Here is a 13,754-nt window from a genome sequence, read left to right on the forward strand (position 1 = left end):
GCTTGACCAGCCTCCCCTGCCTACAGAAGCAAGCCAGACTGCTTTAATTTAACTCTTTTTTTTTTTTTTTCCCTTCTATTTTAATTTTTTTCACTTCAGGATCCATCTCCCCTTACAGTAAGTTTCAAAACCTCCCAGGATTTTTCCCCACAGAGGTATGGACTGCTCTGCAGCGGGTCTAACCCTGCTGAGGGCTGTCTTGCTTTGTTTGGGCTTCTTGCATCCTTTCGCCTGGACGTGGATCCCTTTTCACCCAGGACGTGGATCCCTTTTCACCCAGGATGTGGGTCCCTTTTCACCCAGGACGTGGGTCCTTTCCCCACTGCAGCTGGGGTGCTCCGATGGGTGAACCCACGCCGGGAATTCGCCTCTGGCCTCGCTGGGGAGCAGGAACATGAGGCTCAGACAAGAATTAGGGGCTTTCTCATGCAATACTAAACGGGACGCTGGAGCGAAGGGGCAGGGTGACTGGCCGGTGGGTGCAGCTCCAGGGTGATGGTCCGCACCCCGTTGCAGTGGCCGGGGCCACCTCGGGGTGAATTAAAGCCTTTTGCTGAGCCCAGGCCGAGCTCAGCCCCTGCCCAGGGAGCGAAGCCGCCCAAACATCCCCGATTTAAAGGGAAAAAAAAGAAAAAAAAAAAGAAAGAAAAGAAAGAAAAGAAAGAAAATAGAGTTTTGCGGCCGGCTCCTGTGCCCGGTGCGAGGCAGCGCTGGCGGCGGGGAAGGGGAGGGGCCGGGGCCGGGGCCGGGGCCGGGGCCGGGGCCGGGGCGGGGAGCGGGGCGGGACCGGCCCCCACGGGGGAAGCGCGTCCCGTGTCCCGCAGAGCGAGCGCTGCCGCCGCCTGCTGTCCGCGCGTGGGCCCGCACCCGGGGCACGCACCCACCCCCACCCGGGGGCACAGGCCAGGACATCCCCCCCCGTCCCGTCCCGTCCCGTCCCCGCCCGAGGTCCGACCCTGCTCACACACAAGCGCCAGGACCCCCCCACCCCCCGCACACCCCAGGTACCCCCCTCCCCACACCGGGTTCCCCCCCCCCGGGGTTGCAGAGCACACACGCACAGTGACCTGATCCGCACCCATCCAGCTCCCCCCACCTCACACACACACGGCAGTGCCCACAACCGCACACACACACACTGCAGGACTTCCTTCCTTCCTCCCTCCCTTCCTTCCTTCCTTCCTTCCTTCCTTCCTTCCTTCCTTCCTTCCTTCCTTCCTTCCTTCCTTCCTTCCTTCCTTCCTCCCCTCCTTCCTTCCTTCCTTCCTTCCTTCCTTCCTTCCTTCCTTCCTTCCTTCCTTCCTTCCTTCCTTCCTTCCTTCCTCCCTCCCTCCCTCCCTCCCTTCCTCCCTTCCTTCCTTCCTTCCTCCCCTCCTTCCTTCCTCCCCTCCTTCCTTCCTTCCTCCCTTCCTTCCTTCCTTCCTTCCTTCCTTCCCTCCTTCCTTCCTCCCCTCCTTCCTTCCTTCCTTCCTTCCTTCCTTCCTTCCTTCCTTCCTTCCTTCCTTCCTTCCTCCCTCCCTCCCTTCCTTCCTTCCTCCCTTCCTTCCTTCCTTCCTTCCTTCCTTCCTTCCTTCCTTCCTTCCTCCCTTCCTTCCTTCTTTCCTTCCTTCCTCCCTCCCTCCCTTCCTTCCTCCCTCCCTTCCTTCCTTCCTCCCCTCCTTCCTTCCTTCCTCCCTTCCTTCCTTCCTTCTTTCCTTCCTTCCTCCCTTCCTTCCTTCCTCCCTCCCTCCCTTCCTTCCTCCCTTCCTTCCTTCCTTCCTTCCTTCCTTCCTTCCTTCCTTCCTCCCTTCCTTCCTTCTTTCCTTCCTTCCTCCCTCCCTCCCTTCCTTCCTCCCTCCCTTCCTTCCTTCCTCCCCTCCTTCCTTCCTTCCTCCCTTCCTTCCTTCCTTCCTTCTTTCCTTCCTTCCTCCCTTCCTTCCTTCCTCCCTCCCTCCCTTCCTTCCTCCCTTCCTTCCTTCCTTCCTTCCTTCCTTCCTTCCTTCCTTCCTTCCTTCCTTCCTTCCTTCCTTCCTTCCTTCCTTCCTTCCTTCCTCCCTCCCTCCCTTCCTCCCTTCCTCCCTCCCTCCCTTCCTCCCCCCTGCAGCTCCCACGTACCCCAGCCCCTCACCCCCGTTCAGCCCATCCTTCCTCCCTGGCGAGGCGATTCCCACCCGCTCTCACTCCCGGGGCGCAGGGGACACCCCTCCCCTGGCTCCAGCGCCCCTCTCCCTTACCCCCCTGCTCTCGCCGGTGCTCCCACCCCTGCCCGAGGAACTGCCGCGGGGCAGCGTGTGGAGCAGACGTCCCGTGACTCGCCCGTGGTTGTGCTGGAAACGCCACCGAGCTCAAACCACTTTCCTTGCTCGTTCCGGTCATCCCACAGCTGGGCCAAACCCTGCCCTGGGCTTTCGGAGCTTGTGCAATTGGGGAAATATTGCTCCACCGTCCCCTCCTTGCCCAACAACTTCCCACCCCGGGGCTGCTTTCTTTCCCCGCCTTGTTTTCTTCCCTTTGGCAGACCTGGCAGGATCCGGCCGTGGCGGCGATGCCAGCAGCTCCCTGAAACGCAGCAGGAGGAGGTGGCCGCAGCACCTGGACCCGCTGCCCCCCACGACCTGAGCCAGCCGCTGCCAGCGGCTTTCGGCAGATTTCCCGGCTGGCCAGGGCTATTTTCTCCTCCGGCTGAGCGCTCCGGAGCGAGCGGCACTGCAATAACACAACTGGAAACAATCGGCAGGGTTTCTCCCACCTAGGTCACCCGATGACTCAGAATGGGTCTGTGTTTCCAGCTCGGAGGGACTGTGCACCCGAGCAGCCCCCCCCCCCCCCCCCAAAACCCCCTTTCCTGGGTCACAGGATGAGGGGACATGGGGACCAGCCCTGCCAGGTGCTGGGCTGCGCCAGCTGCCACTTCTACCTCTATCAGCCAGTTTAAATCGGGGCATTTGGGCATGTTTAAGATGCTCGCTGCATCCTCCCAACAAAAAACCCCTCGGCATCCCAGGAGGAAAAGCCCCGGGGTGTCAGTGGCTCAGGTGCAGGTGGGTGCACCCCATCCCTGCACCCCAACCTGCTGCTGCATCATTTGGGCTGTGGGAGCACCCACCTGCCCACGCCAGGAAGCTGTGAATCCCAAAAACCCCACCACCTGGAAAGAGTGAAAGGCTGAAAGCCTGGTGAGTGTTTAGTCTGGAGAAACCGGAGCTGGGGAAGACGTGGGAACACTCAGGACAGGACACCGGGGAGGAGAAGGCGATGCTCTGCTTCCATGCCTTGAGGGACCGGGATCCCCAGGAAGGGCAGCGGGGCTGGGATGGGTGAGGAAGCACCAGCCAGCGGTGACAGAGCCCTCCCAGGCAGGGAGGAGGTTGGATGTTCTCCGCAGGACCCTCCCAGCCACCTTTGCTTGACATGCGAATATCCAGCAAGAGCTGCCAAAGCCGCCGTTCCCAGCCAGCCACATCCCTCCGTCCAGCTCCCCGGCACAGCACCGCCTGCCAAAACCGTCCCCGTCTAACAGGCTCTAAATTAGGTTATTCAGACACCGCTACAAATGCTTCCAAAGCGAGCGCTGAGCTGGAGGAAGGCGAGAAAATTGCCCCGAGTCGTGCCGCTGATGAAGAGCAGACAGACACGGCTCCTCCGGGCAGCAGCGGCTCTTCAGGGAAAGCCGGGCTTGGCAATAACGCGGCATGGCGGCAGGGCAGGCACCCGCTCGTCAACCCTCGTCGTCCTCCGGATGGCAAGGAGAAGCCACGTGGGATCAGCAAGAATTTTGCAAAAAAAACCCCCTGAAATTCCTTGCGGATGCTTCAAGTTTTTCCAGCTCCTCATTTGTCTTCTGGGTTTTGTGGTGTGCTGCTTTTTCTTCCGCTTTGGGTTGTTTTTATTCTGGGTTTGGGGTTTTTTTTCCCCCTCTCCGCCAGGAATGTGACCAGCGAGAAGAGGGTCACGTCGGAAGCATGACGAACAGGAGAAATTCGTCATACGCTGTGACGAGACTTTCTCAAAATCATTTTCCCTCCCCAAATAGCTGTAATTTATGCAAATGAATAAAAAGCTAAACAGTGACTCGGTGCATCAGGCTGCCCACGCTGCTTTCTCTCCCAGGGGAGATGAAGGAGGGAGCTGAGTCTTTGGTTACACTCCTGGCTGCACACCTACCCCTGCCCCGAGCCTGGCTCAACGGTGCTGGGGGCTGGACCACCCCTCCGCAGACAAGGACGGTCACTGTGGCCGGCTGCGCTCAGCGTCAGACCTTCCAGCACCCTTCCCATCTGGGACCGGGTGAAAAGCATCCTCCTGCCCGGCTGCTCTGCCATCCCCAGCCTCGGCCGCGCTGGGCAGCTGCTGTACCCAGCGCCTCAAAGACATGGCCGGACCAGGAGACAGTCCCAAAAAGCCTTCTCCATCCCAGGCTTTCCCCGTCTCCCCAGTATGGAGCAGCATGAGGACAGGAACAGCAGCATCTCCTGGTCCTTCAGGGTTTCCAGCCAGCTGGCGCATCTGGGGGGCAGCACCCACCCCCAGTAAGGGCTGGATTTTGTGATGGTTCCTCCTCCACTCCGCAAGCAACCCATTTCTGCTGAATTTGGCCTTCTGCTTTTGTCTGGCAAGCTGGTGTCCGTCAGGGACTTCCCAGAGGCGGTGGGGAAGCCCAGCACTTTGGTCTTCTTCATCAGAGTGGACCCGTGATGACATGCCCTTCACGGAAGCATGCGGCGTCATCGCTCAGCCGGCAGCACGTCCCTGGGACCCGCCGTGCCCGGGTGATGGGGAACAGCATCCCCTAACACCCATGGTGCAGGAAGGAAAGCAAAGCCCAGGAGTTTGGCTTGGAGAGGCAGCTAAGGCGGACAGAGGCAGCTTGCCTGGGGTGGGTTTTTGGTTCAAGGCGGCTTTGGGAAGAAGAAGGAGCGGAGATGCCCTGTCCATGTGCAAGCCCCAGCTCGGGGCGAGGACCATCCTCCCTGGTGTTTGCAGCATTGCAGCAGGGCTGGCGTGAATCGCTCCGGACGCTGTCCTCCCAGCCCTTGGGAGTCGGTACATCAGCTCTCTGGAGCTGCTGGCTTCTCCTTCCCAATCTTCATCCTGGGGAAAACCTGGGGGATGCCAGCCCACCTTCCCCCTGCTCCATACTGCCAGGATCACCCCAAAAGGAGGATCCCAGGCCTGCAAAGAGGTGCTGTGTGCTCTGCAGAGCAGTACACTCACCGGGGCGATGGTAAGCCGCCTTTGCCCTCCACGGCAGCCTCCCCGGCTCATCACCTGCAGGGAGCCGACAACAGTCGGCCGAGCCAGGGTGCTGGGCCTGCTAAAGGTGTTTTCGAGGTGCTGCCGGGGAAGGATATCACTCCGATTGAGTTTCTTCTCCCCTGGGCCCCAGGCAGGAAGCAGCCACGGGCTTTGCGTTCAGCCCTAGCGAGGGCAGCACTTCAACACCACATGTGTGCAAGTGCCGAGCTGCAACGAGTTTTATCTCGATTTCTTCCAGCACTGGCGCTCTCACCAGCCCAGAGCGCCAGCCACGAACAGTCCCTGCCCTCTCCTGCAGGAGAAGGCTTGAAGTCACCAGCTTCCTTCATGCAGCGTGGGAAATACAGCCCACCACCAAAACGTGCCAAGATTGATGTCTGGCCCCTTAGACCACTTTTCCTGCCCCTCCTGTCATCTCGATACTTTCCTGTGCTTCATGTACACTCATCCAGAGTAGCAAAAAGGAGCCTGAAAGCAGACAACCACGGTTTCATGCTTATTCACCATCACATGTATCCTGTAAGCTGTGGTATGCATTATGCAGTGGTGGTTCTGCAGCTAAAGAAGGGCCACTTCTTTTCCTGGAAGAAGCTTTGGGGGCTTCTCCCAGCCTTTGCTTCTGGGCTAGCAGAGCACTGACATGGGCATAGAGGGGCTGGGAGCCCCGTAACGGGGGGCTCGGCAGCGGTACCACCACAGGGCAGGTGTGCAGGATGGGGTGCAGGTAGAAGCGATGCCTTGCCGAGTTGAAGGCTCAAGTGCGGGATGTCTCCCGAGTCCTACAGACGCACAAGCACCCCAAGGAGCGAGGGCACATGGCACGCTGCTCCCCGAGGGATCGCAGGGTACTGGGCAGCAAATGGGGCCCAGCAGGAAAATGGCCCTGGGGTAACTCTGTCTGTTCCCTGCCTTACCTACCCCAGTGCAGCAGCTGGGCTTGTCGCCAGCCCTTCCCCCCGTAACACCCCCACAGGCTCAGCCCCGACCCCCTTACCTGTAACCCCCCCAGGGGCTTCCCTCCAACTCCCTTACCTGTGACCATCGCGGGGGCTCAGCCCTGACCCCTTACCTGCAACCCCCCGCAAAGGGCTCAGCTCTGCCCCCCCCCATCCTCTGTCCTCTACCCCATACCCCCCTGCACCCCAAGGAACTCAGCCGTGCCCCCCTTACCCCTAACCCCCCTCCAGGGGCTCAGCCCCTGTCCTCTACCCCCTACCCCCCCTCCTCCAAGACACTCAGGCCTGTCCCCTTACCTGCAGCCCCCCCGAGGGGTTCGGCTCCAGCTCCCTCCCCGTACCCCCCCCTCCGGGGACTCAGCCCCGAGCCCCTCAGCCATACCCCCAGGGGCCCAGCCCCTGTCCTGTGCCCCCCAGCCGCCCTGCCCGGGGGCCCAACCGCGATCCCCTTACCCCCGTACCCCCGTACTCCCGCCGGGACTCAGCCCCGGTCCCCCTCCCGTGCCCCCCTCTCCCGGGGCTCGCCTCCCGCCCGCAGCCGCGGGTCTCCCGGGGGGAGCGCCGGGTCCCCCCCGTCCCACAGCCGCTCTCCGACGGCCCGGGGAGGGCCGGGCGGCGGGAAGGAGCCGCCCCGAGGGCCGTGCCCGACCGTGCCGCACCGCCTTTCCCCTCCCTCCCTCCTCCCTCCCTCCCTCCCTCCCTCCGCCGGCGGGGGCCGCCCGCCCCGCCGGGCCAGTCGCCGCCGGCAGCCGCGGCGCAGCCCGGTGCGGTGCAGCCCGGTGCGGTGGGGAAACATCCCATCCCGGTAACGGCGCAGCCCGGCGCGGGATATCTCGATGGAGATGAAGGGTTACCGGTGCCGTGGCAGCCGGTACATCGAGAGCGGGCAGTCGGCGTTGCCCAGCTCGGTGCTATTCGCCGCCGGGTTGTTGGGCAACGTGCTGGCATTACTGCTGCTGGGCCAGCACCGGAGGCGTTCCCGGTCCCCCGGTGGTCGCCCGCCGCGGGTCTCTGCTTTCTACGTGCTGGTGAGCGGGCTGGCGGTCACCGACCTGCTGGGCAAGTGCTTGATCAGCCCCATCGTGCTGGCAGCCTACGCCTACAACCGCAGCCTCAGCGAGCTGGGACCGGGCGGGCGCTCCGAGGGCGAACCGGGCGTCCTCTGCCAGCTCTTCGCCTTCCTCATGGCCTTCTTCGGGCTGGCCCCCACCCTGCTGCTGCTGGCCATGGCGATGGAGTGTTGGCTTTCCCTGGGACATCCCTACTTCTACCGACGGCACCTCACCCGGCGGCTGGGTGCCGTGTTGGGGCTGGCGGCGGCGGGGCTCTGCGCCCTTTTCTGCGCCCTGCCGCTGCTTGGGTTTGGGGTGCCCATGCAGTACTGCCCCGGCACCTGGTGCTTCATCCATATGGCGGGCGGCGGGCCGCGCCAGCTCGGCTTCCCCGTCCTCTACGCCAGCCTGATGGGCCTGTTGGTGTTGGCCATCGGTGCCTGCAACGTGAGCAGCATGCGGCACCTTTACGGCATGGCGCGGCGGCAGCCCCACCGCGGGCCCCCCGCCGCCGCCCCGCACATGGAGGAGCTCGACCACCTTGTCCTGCTGGGGCTCATGACCGTCCTCTTCACCATCTGCTCCCTGCCGCTCATCGTGAGTAACCCCGCTGGCTCCCCTCCCTGGAACAGCCCCCCCACACCGCCCTCTGCCCCTGGGGTCTCAGGTGGTCACTTGCACCCCCCCTGAATACCCACCACCCCATCCCTGGGGTTGGTCATTGCATTAACCCCCCTGGAAAATAATCCCCTCTCCCTGCCACCTTCTCCCAAGGAGGCTGGACTGTTGCTTTGACCCCCTCTGAGTAGTCCCTCACCCTGTCCATGCGGGTCAAGTCATTGCCTAAAACCCCGTGGAATAGCCCCCCATCGGCACCACTCAGTCCGGGGGGGGGGGGGGGGTCAGGTCATTGCTGTGGTCCCTTGGAATAAACTCTGGCACCACCACCCACTCCCGGAGGGGTTGGGGGGGGCTCATTGCTGTAGTCCCCTCTGAATAACCACCACTACCACTCTGTCCCCAAGGGTCGGGTTATTGCTTTAACTCCCTTAGAACAGACACTCCGCTGTTCCGGGGGGGTTGCCCCCTCTGAATACCCACCACCACGTCCCCAGGGGTTAATTTATTGCTCTAACCCTTATGGAATAACCCCTCATCGCCACCACTCTGTGCCAGAGGTGTTGGGGGGGGGGTGGGTGTGTCGGGTAATTACTTTGCCCCCTCTGAGTGTCCCCCACCCTGTCCCAGGGCTCTGGCTGTTGCTTTAACCCCCCGTGGAATAACCCCCCTGCACAACCACCCCATCCTGGGATGCGGGGGTTAATTCCAGCTTTAATCCCACTGGAATAACCACACCACCACCACCCTGTCCCAGCGTTTGGTTCATTGCTTAAACCTTCTTGGAATACCGTCCCCCCCACCTCCATCACCACCACCCTGTCCCAGGGAGGGTCAGATCATTGCATTGCCCCCCCCCCCCCCCGAATACGCACCAGCAGCACCATGTCCCCAGGGGTTAGTTCATTGCTGTCACCCCAACGGAATAGCCCCCCCCCATCACCACCACTCTGTCCCAGAGGTCTTACGGGGTCGGGTAATTACTTTGCCCCCCTCTGAGTGTCCCCTACCCCACCCCAGGGTTCTGGTCGTTGCTTTAACCCCACTGGAATACCAACCCGCCCCCCCCCCCATCACCACCCCCCCGTTCCTCTGGGCTTGCCCCAGAGGTGTTGAAGGTGCTGGGGGGGTTGGTTCATTGCTTTAGCCCCTTGAAATAACTCCCCCCCCCAAGTGCCTATTTCTGGGGAGGTTTGTTCCTTGGGTTAGACCCTTCAATAACCCCCCTATTCCCCCCCCCCCCGAGGTGCTGGGTAGCTCCAGCTCCCTTTGAACCACACTGGATTTCCCGACCTGGGGGAAATACTCCCCGAAGTCCTCCCGCTTCTTCCCCAGGGATGGGGGTCCTGCTGGTGGGGTGGGAGTGGGAGAGCCCCAGTATGACAGAGCCCTTGTTGCCCCCCCCCCCCCCGACAGTACCCCATGTCCCGGGGCCAGATCCTGCAGCACTGCCTTGCCATCACCCTCTGTAGGGTGCTGCAGAGGGGGCTACCCCGAAATCAGGGTGGGAGGTGCAGGTGCTACCACTGCCCTAGATGACAACTTCCACCTCTACTCCCTGTCCCCTCTGTCACACCCTGGAGCCATATCGTGACGTGCTAGCCACCAGCAGCCCTGGCATGACGGGGCTCATACTGGTTTTGTAATAACCCTCGTGAAAACTCTGTGGTCCTCAAACAAGCAAGGGCCACCGTCCGACTGCGGTCTAGATGAGTTATCGGACGGAAGCCTAGTCCGATACCCATCACAGGGGGGGCAACAAAAGCGGGGTGCCCCAGCCTCAGGGGCAGAGCAGCACCCACTGCTGCAGCCTGCGGAGGTTGTGATGCTCCTTTTGCTCCATGAAACAACCCCAGGTCTTGGGACCAAATCTTCAGCCCAGACCTCCTGGGCCTGCTGGGGACACGGTGCCCCTGTGCCACGACCGTCCATGACCCAGCCCCAACTCCGGGTTCAGGGTCTGCACCCCACGACATGTGCTGATTCGATGCATAAGGATATTGGGGGGTAAAAACTTTTGCTGCCCCCATGGGAATCGTTTTGCTCTCAGCTTTACCCCCGTAGTGACATCTTTTTTCATTTTTCCCTATGTCTTTGGTTTTCTAACAGATCCGGGCGTACATGGGGGCCTTTGCCGCTGATTTTAATGAGGACGCTGACCTCAGCGCCCTGCGGTTTCTCTCTGTGAACTCCATCGTGGACCCCTGGGTCTTCATCATCTTCCGCACCTCCGTCTTCCGTATGTTCGTCCGCAGGGTTTGCCGGAGGCTCAATTCCCGGAAAGTCACCCTGAAATGGCCCGGCCCGGGGAAGGACGGCCAGTTCTGCCCCCTGGGCTGGCGCAGGACAGACACCCCGCAGCTCGGTTTCCCCTGAGCGCACGGGTCTTGTAGAAGCTGGCGGCTGCTGGTGAGGATGAGGAGCGAGCCTTCGGCCCCCGCGCCCCCACCCCGGAGCATCCCAAGGCAGCACGGGGCTGTCGCAGGCAGGGACAGCGTCCAGCTTGCAGCAAGGGGCGGGCGCAAAGTGTTTCTGCCCCCTCCCCGGGCTGCGTTTCGCCCCGGAGAGGAACCGGGGGGGGTGGCTCCCGGGTACCCGTGAATATTACCGAGCAGCAGCACTTTGTGGAGGGTTTGGGGAGCACCCGGCTCCAGGAAAGCAGGAGGATGTTGACGTGTGGCTTCAGGGCGGCAGGGACGCGCAGGGAGGAGAGGTGTGTGTCCCCATCAATAAAAGTGGTTCAGAGCCCTGCTCCATCGCCTCATCCTGTGCCTCAGCCCCTTCCACGCCAAGGGGGTTATCCGGGGCTGGTTAGGGGTGTCTCTGGCCTGGGTGAGGGGGGCGTGAAGGAGCCTTTGGGGGTGTGGAGACTCAGAAACTTGAGCGGCAGGTCACGGCTGTGCCGAGGAGCCGGAGGGCAGGTGGGGTCCATGCCTGGGATGCCCGTTGGCCCTCCCGGCAGAGCCGGCATTCCCCGAGCAGGGCTGCGGTTTCTCCGCCACGGCTTGTTCTTCTCTCGAAAATTGATTCCTCCAAGGGCTAATGCTGCATTTGTGTTACTCAGATGGCTACCTGTCCTGATGTAATTATTTTAATTTGGTATTTATGACGATCCTAAGACCTAATAAGAGCAGTAATTGAGAGAATACAGAGCCTGGGATGTATAACCTCACGGTGCAAGCATGCAAGCAAACAATCATTTTAATGAAAGATCCATTTCCCCTCAACCACACATATTAACTGGATTTAATATCTGCCTCAAGTGACTACTTAGGCCAAAAAAATTATGATGTCCAAAGTCCTGATCTGCTTAGTGTCCTTGGAGGAGCCAGGGCAAATACTTCTCTCCCTCTATTTAGCTAAGCCTTGCAAGGTGTAGTCATGTTCCTGCCGGTTCTCACGCGATATTTACTCTCGGTGTCAAGCGGATTCTGTTTTTGAAGGAAGAAACTCATGCAAATCCATCTTGGGGCTTTTTGGAGGTGAGGTTGGCTCTGGCTGTTTGATCGGCCAGGCTCTCCTGGCTGGAGAAAAGGGCAGACTGGATTTGGGGAGGTACTGGGGGGACCTGCAGGCTCCCTGCTCAGTGCTTCTCATTGGGGTTCTCTAAGGAGAAAGCAATGAAACGAGGGTTGGCCTGCATATCGGTTTCACGTTACTGGCGTGTTATTGACTTGGAGATGGCTCACGTGGGACCGCAGAGTCAACAGCACCAAGTCTGCGCTGTGGCTTTCACCGGACCTGTTTTCACCGTGGCAGGATGAAGGCCAGGTGAGATAATGGCTCTGCAAAACCTTGCTGTTGTCCCCTCTGGCCCGGGATCTCCTCCGACGTATGGATCCACGCACCGCTCAGGACAGACGGACCAGGCACGGCCAGGCTAGGAGCGTGCAGCAACATGAGCCGTGGGTGCTCAGTGTGTGGCCAGGCTGGGACAGACCATCATCTGCCCATGACCCCAGTGAGGATTCACTCCTGGAGAGCATCCCAGGAACGGTCCCTGCCCCACGATATGTGTATTTAGAGCCCAGGGCAACCGTGCTCCGTGGAAAGCAGCAATTAAAGTAAAAAAGCCCCAACAGGTTCTTTATTAAGGTGCACGGATGTAGACTTCATCCATCCCTGAGATGATGCACACACCAGGGCGTCTGACCCATCCATGAGTTTATCATCAGAGGAAAGAAATCATGGAGACACTGAACGTGGCGGGGGCTTGCAGGCTGCCGGGGTGACCCCCCTGTCCCTCCATCTTCCCCGCTCCCCGGCTGGGCTCATGCATGTCCCAGCGACCTTGACACGCTCATCTGGCTTCGGTAGCGCTTTTAATCGGCGTTCTGCCCTTACTGGTGTCCTACCTGCTCTGGGAGCAGACTTGGAGTCTCCAGCTGGCCACCGCTGCCTCCGGGCGAGCCAAGCTCCGGCTGCAGCCAACAAGGTTTGCACTTGCGGCTGAACGCCAGGCTGCCCTCCGAGCAGATAAATCACTCCTTGGCATGTTCCTGGGGCCCGGGATTGCCGTATCGTGGTCCTCTCCAGAGATGGCAGCACGTCCCCAGCCAGAGCTGGGCTCCCAGCCGGCCTGAGCACGCTGGGCACAGCCGCTCCAAGGAGTGGGCTGCCGCTCTCCACCCCAAGTTGCTCCCTTGGGCGACCCATGTTTTAATGCCCAAACACATTTGGTTTGGGGCTTCAAGAGTTACATCGAAGCTCAGAGCCCCTTGCTATTACTGGGCTTGGAAAACATGAAAATAAAAAATAAAAAAATCCCTGCAACATGCGGGGATTTAGTTGTCAATGTTGTTAAACAGGAATTATAAAAGCCCAGAGGCTCAGGGCTCTCCGGCCGAATGCCGAGGGGGTGAGAGCTGCTGCGCGAGCCCTTCCCGATCGCATCCTCCTCCCAGGCTCCCCGCACTGCTCAGTCGTTCCCTGCGGGCCCCCTCCGCGCCAGCTTGCTCCTGTGCCAGCGATCCTCAAAGGGACGGACCTAATGCTTAATGGAGGCAATAAAGAGACGCCGCTCGGCTCCAGGCTGTGGCTCACACCAACAATCCTCTTTTTGGAACTGTTGCGCCATGCCTGGTACCCTGCAGCACCGCTGGCTGCCCTGTCCCACGCTCGTGTGTCACTGCGTGTCACCAGCATCACCTAACCCTGCAGCCCGCTCCTTCCCTGGACTTAAATCAAGCACGGTTTGTTTTTGGTTTTTTTTTTTTTCTTCCAGCTTATGAAATCCAGGCACAACTTCACACATGCTCATTTCCCAGCAAACTGTTTAGTTCTTGCAAAGAGCAATTTTTTTTTTTTTTTTTTTTTTTTTTAATTGTCTGCCTGCATTTTTCAGCCATTCTGGAAGCAGGAAGGCGCGTGCCTGGGCAGGCAGCAGCGCCGGGGCTGCCGGGCACCCGAGCCAGGGCACTCACCCTGGGGTGCTGTAAGACACAACCAGCCGGTGAGCGGTTTGATTTCTTTAACCCATGCACCCAGGTGTTTGCACAGGACGACAAGCCAAGGCACCGAAACTCAAACCTGCCGTGCTGGTGGCTCAGCCCTGCCTTTTTTGGGGGGGGGGGAGTAAGTGAGGCTGCTGGCAGCACCGGTGCATGAGATAAGGGATGGGCTGGGAAGGCTTTGGAAGAAAAATGATGTCTGGATCTGCTAAAGGCAAGTCAGATGGGATTTTGGTTTAAAAGGGCTGAAATCTACCCATGCAGTCCATCCCTCCACGCACAGCAGGGCTGGTCTCCTCCCTGCCTGTGGTTCCAAAGCTGTCCTTGAGAACCCACCAAGGATGGAGCAGGATCCCAGCGCCCTCCCGAACTATAGGCAGCAAACTCCAGAGGTTGAGTTCTCTTGGCTGCAGGGTTTATATGAAATTCATGCAGCTTTCCTA

At 60.4% G+C, this 13,754-nt stretch overlaps 1 protein-coding gene across 1 annotated transcript; it reads left to right on the forward strand.

Moving 5' to 3' along the window:
• Positions 1–6,904: 6,904 nt before the first annotated feature.
• Positions 6,905–10,612, forward strand: PTGDR (prostaglandin D2 receptor). The gene is made up of 2 exons (XM_075753204.1): positions 6,905–7,840; positions 9,971–10,612. Exons 1-2 carry the CDS (start codon positions 7,028–7,030, stop codon positions 10,235–10,237), a joined length of 1,080 nt encoding a protein of 359 aa, XP_075609319.1. The 5' UTR covers positions 6,905–7,027; the 3' UTR covers positions 10,238–10,612.
• The last annotated feature ends 3,142 nt before the right edge of the window (positions 10,613–13,754 follow it).

Source organism: Balearica regulorum, chromosome 5, assembly GCF_011004875.1.
Source record: "Balearica regulorum gibbericeps isolate bBalReg1 chromosome 5, bBalReg1.pri, whole genome shotgun sequence".
Classification (NCBI taxonomy): domain Eukaryota; kingdom Metazoa; phylum Chordata; class Aves; order Gruiformes; family Gruidae; genus Balearica; species Balearica regulorum.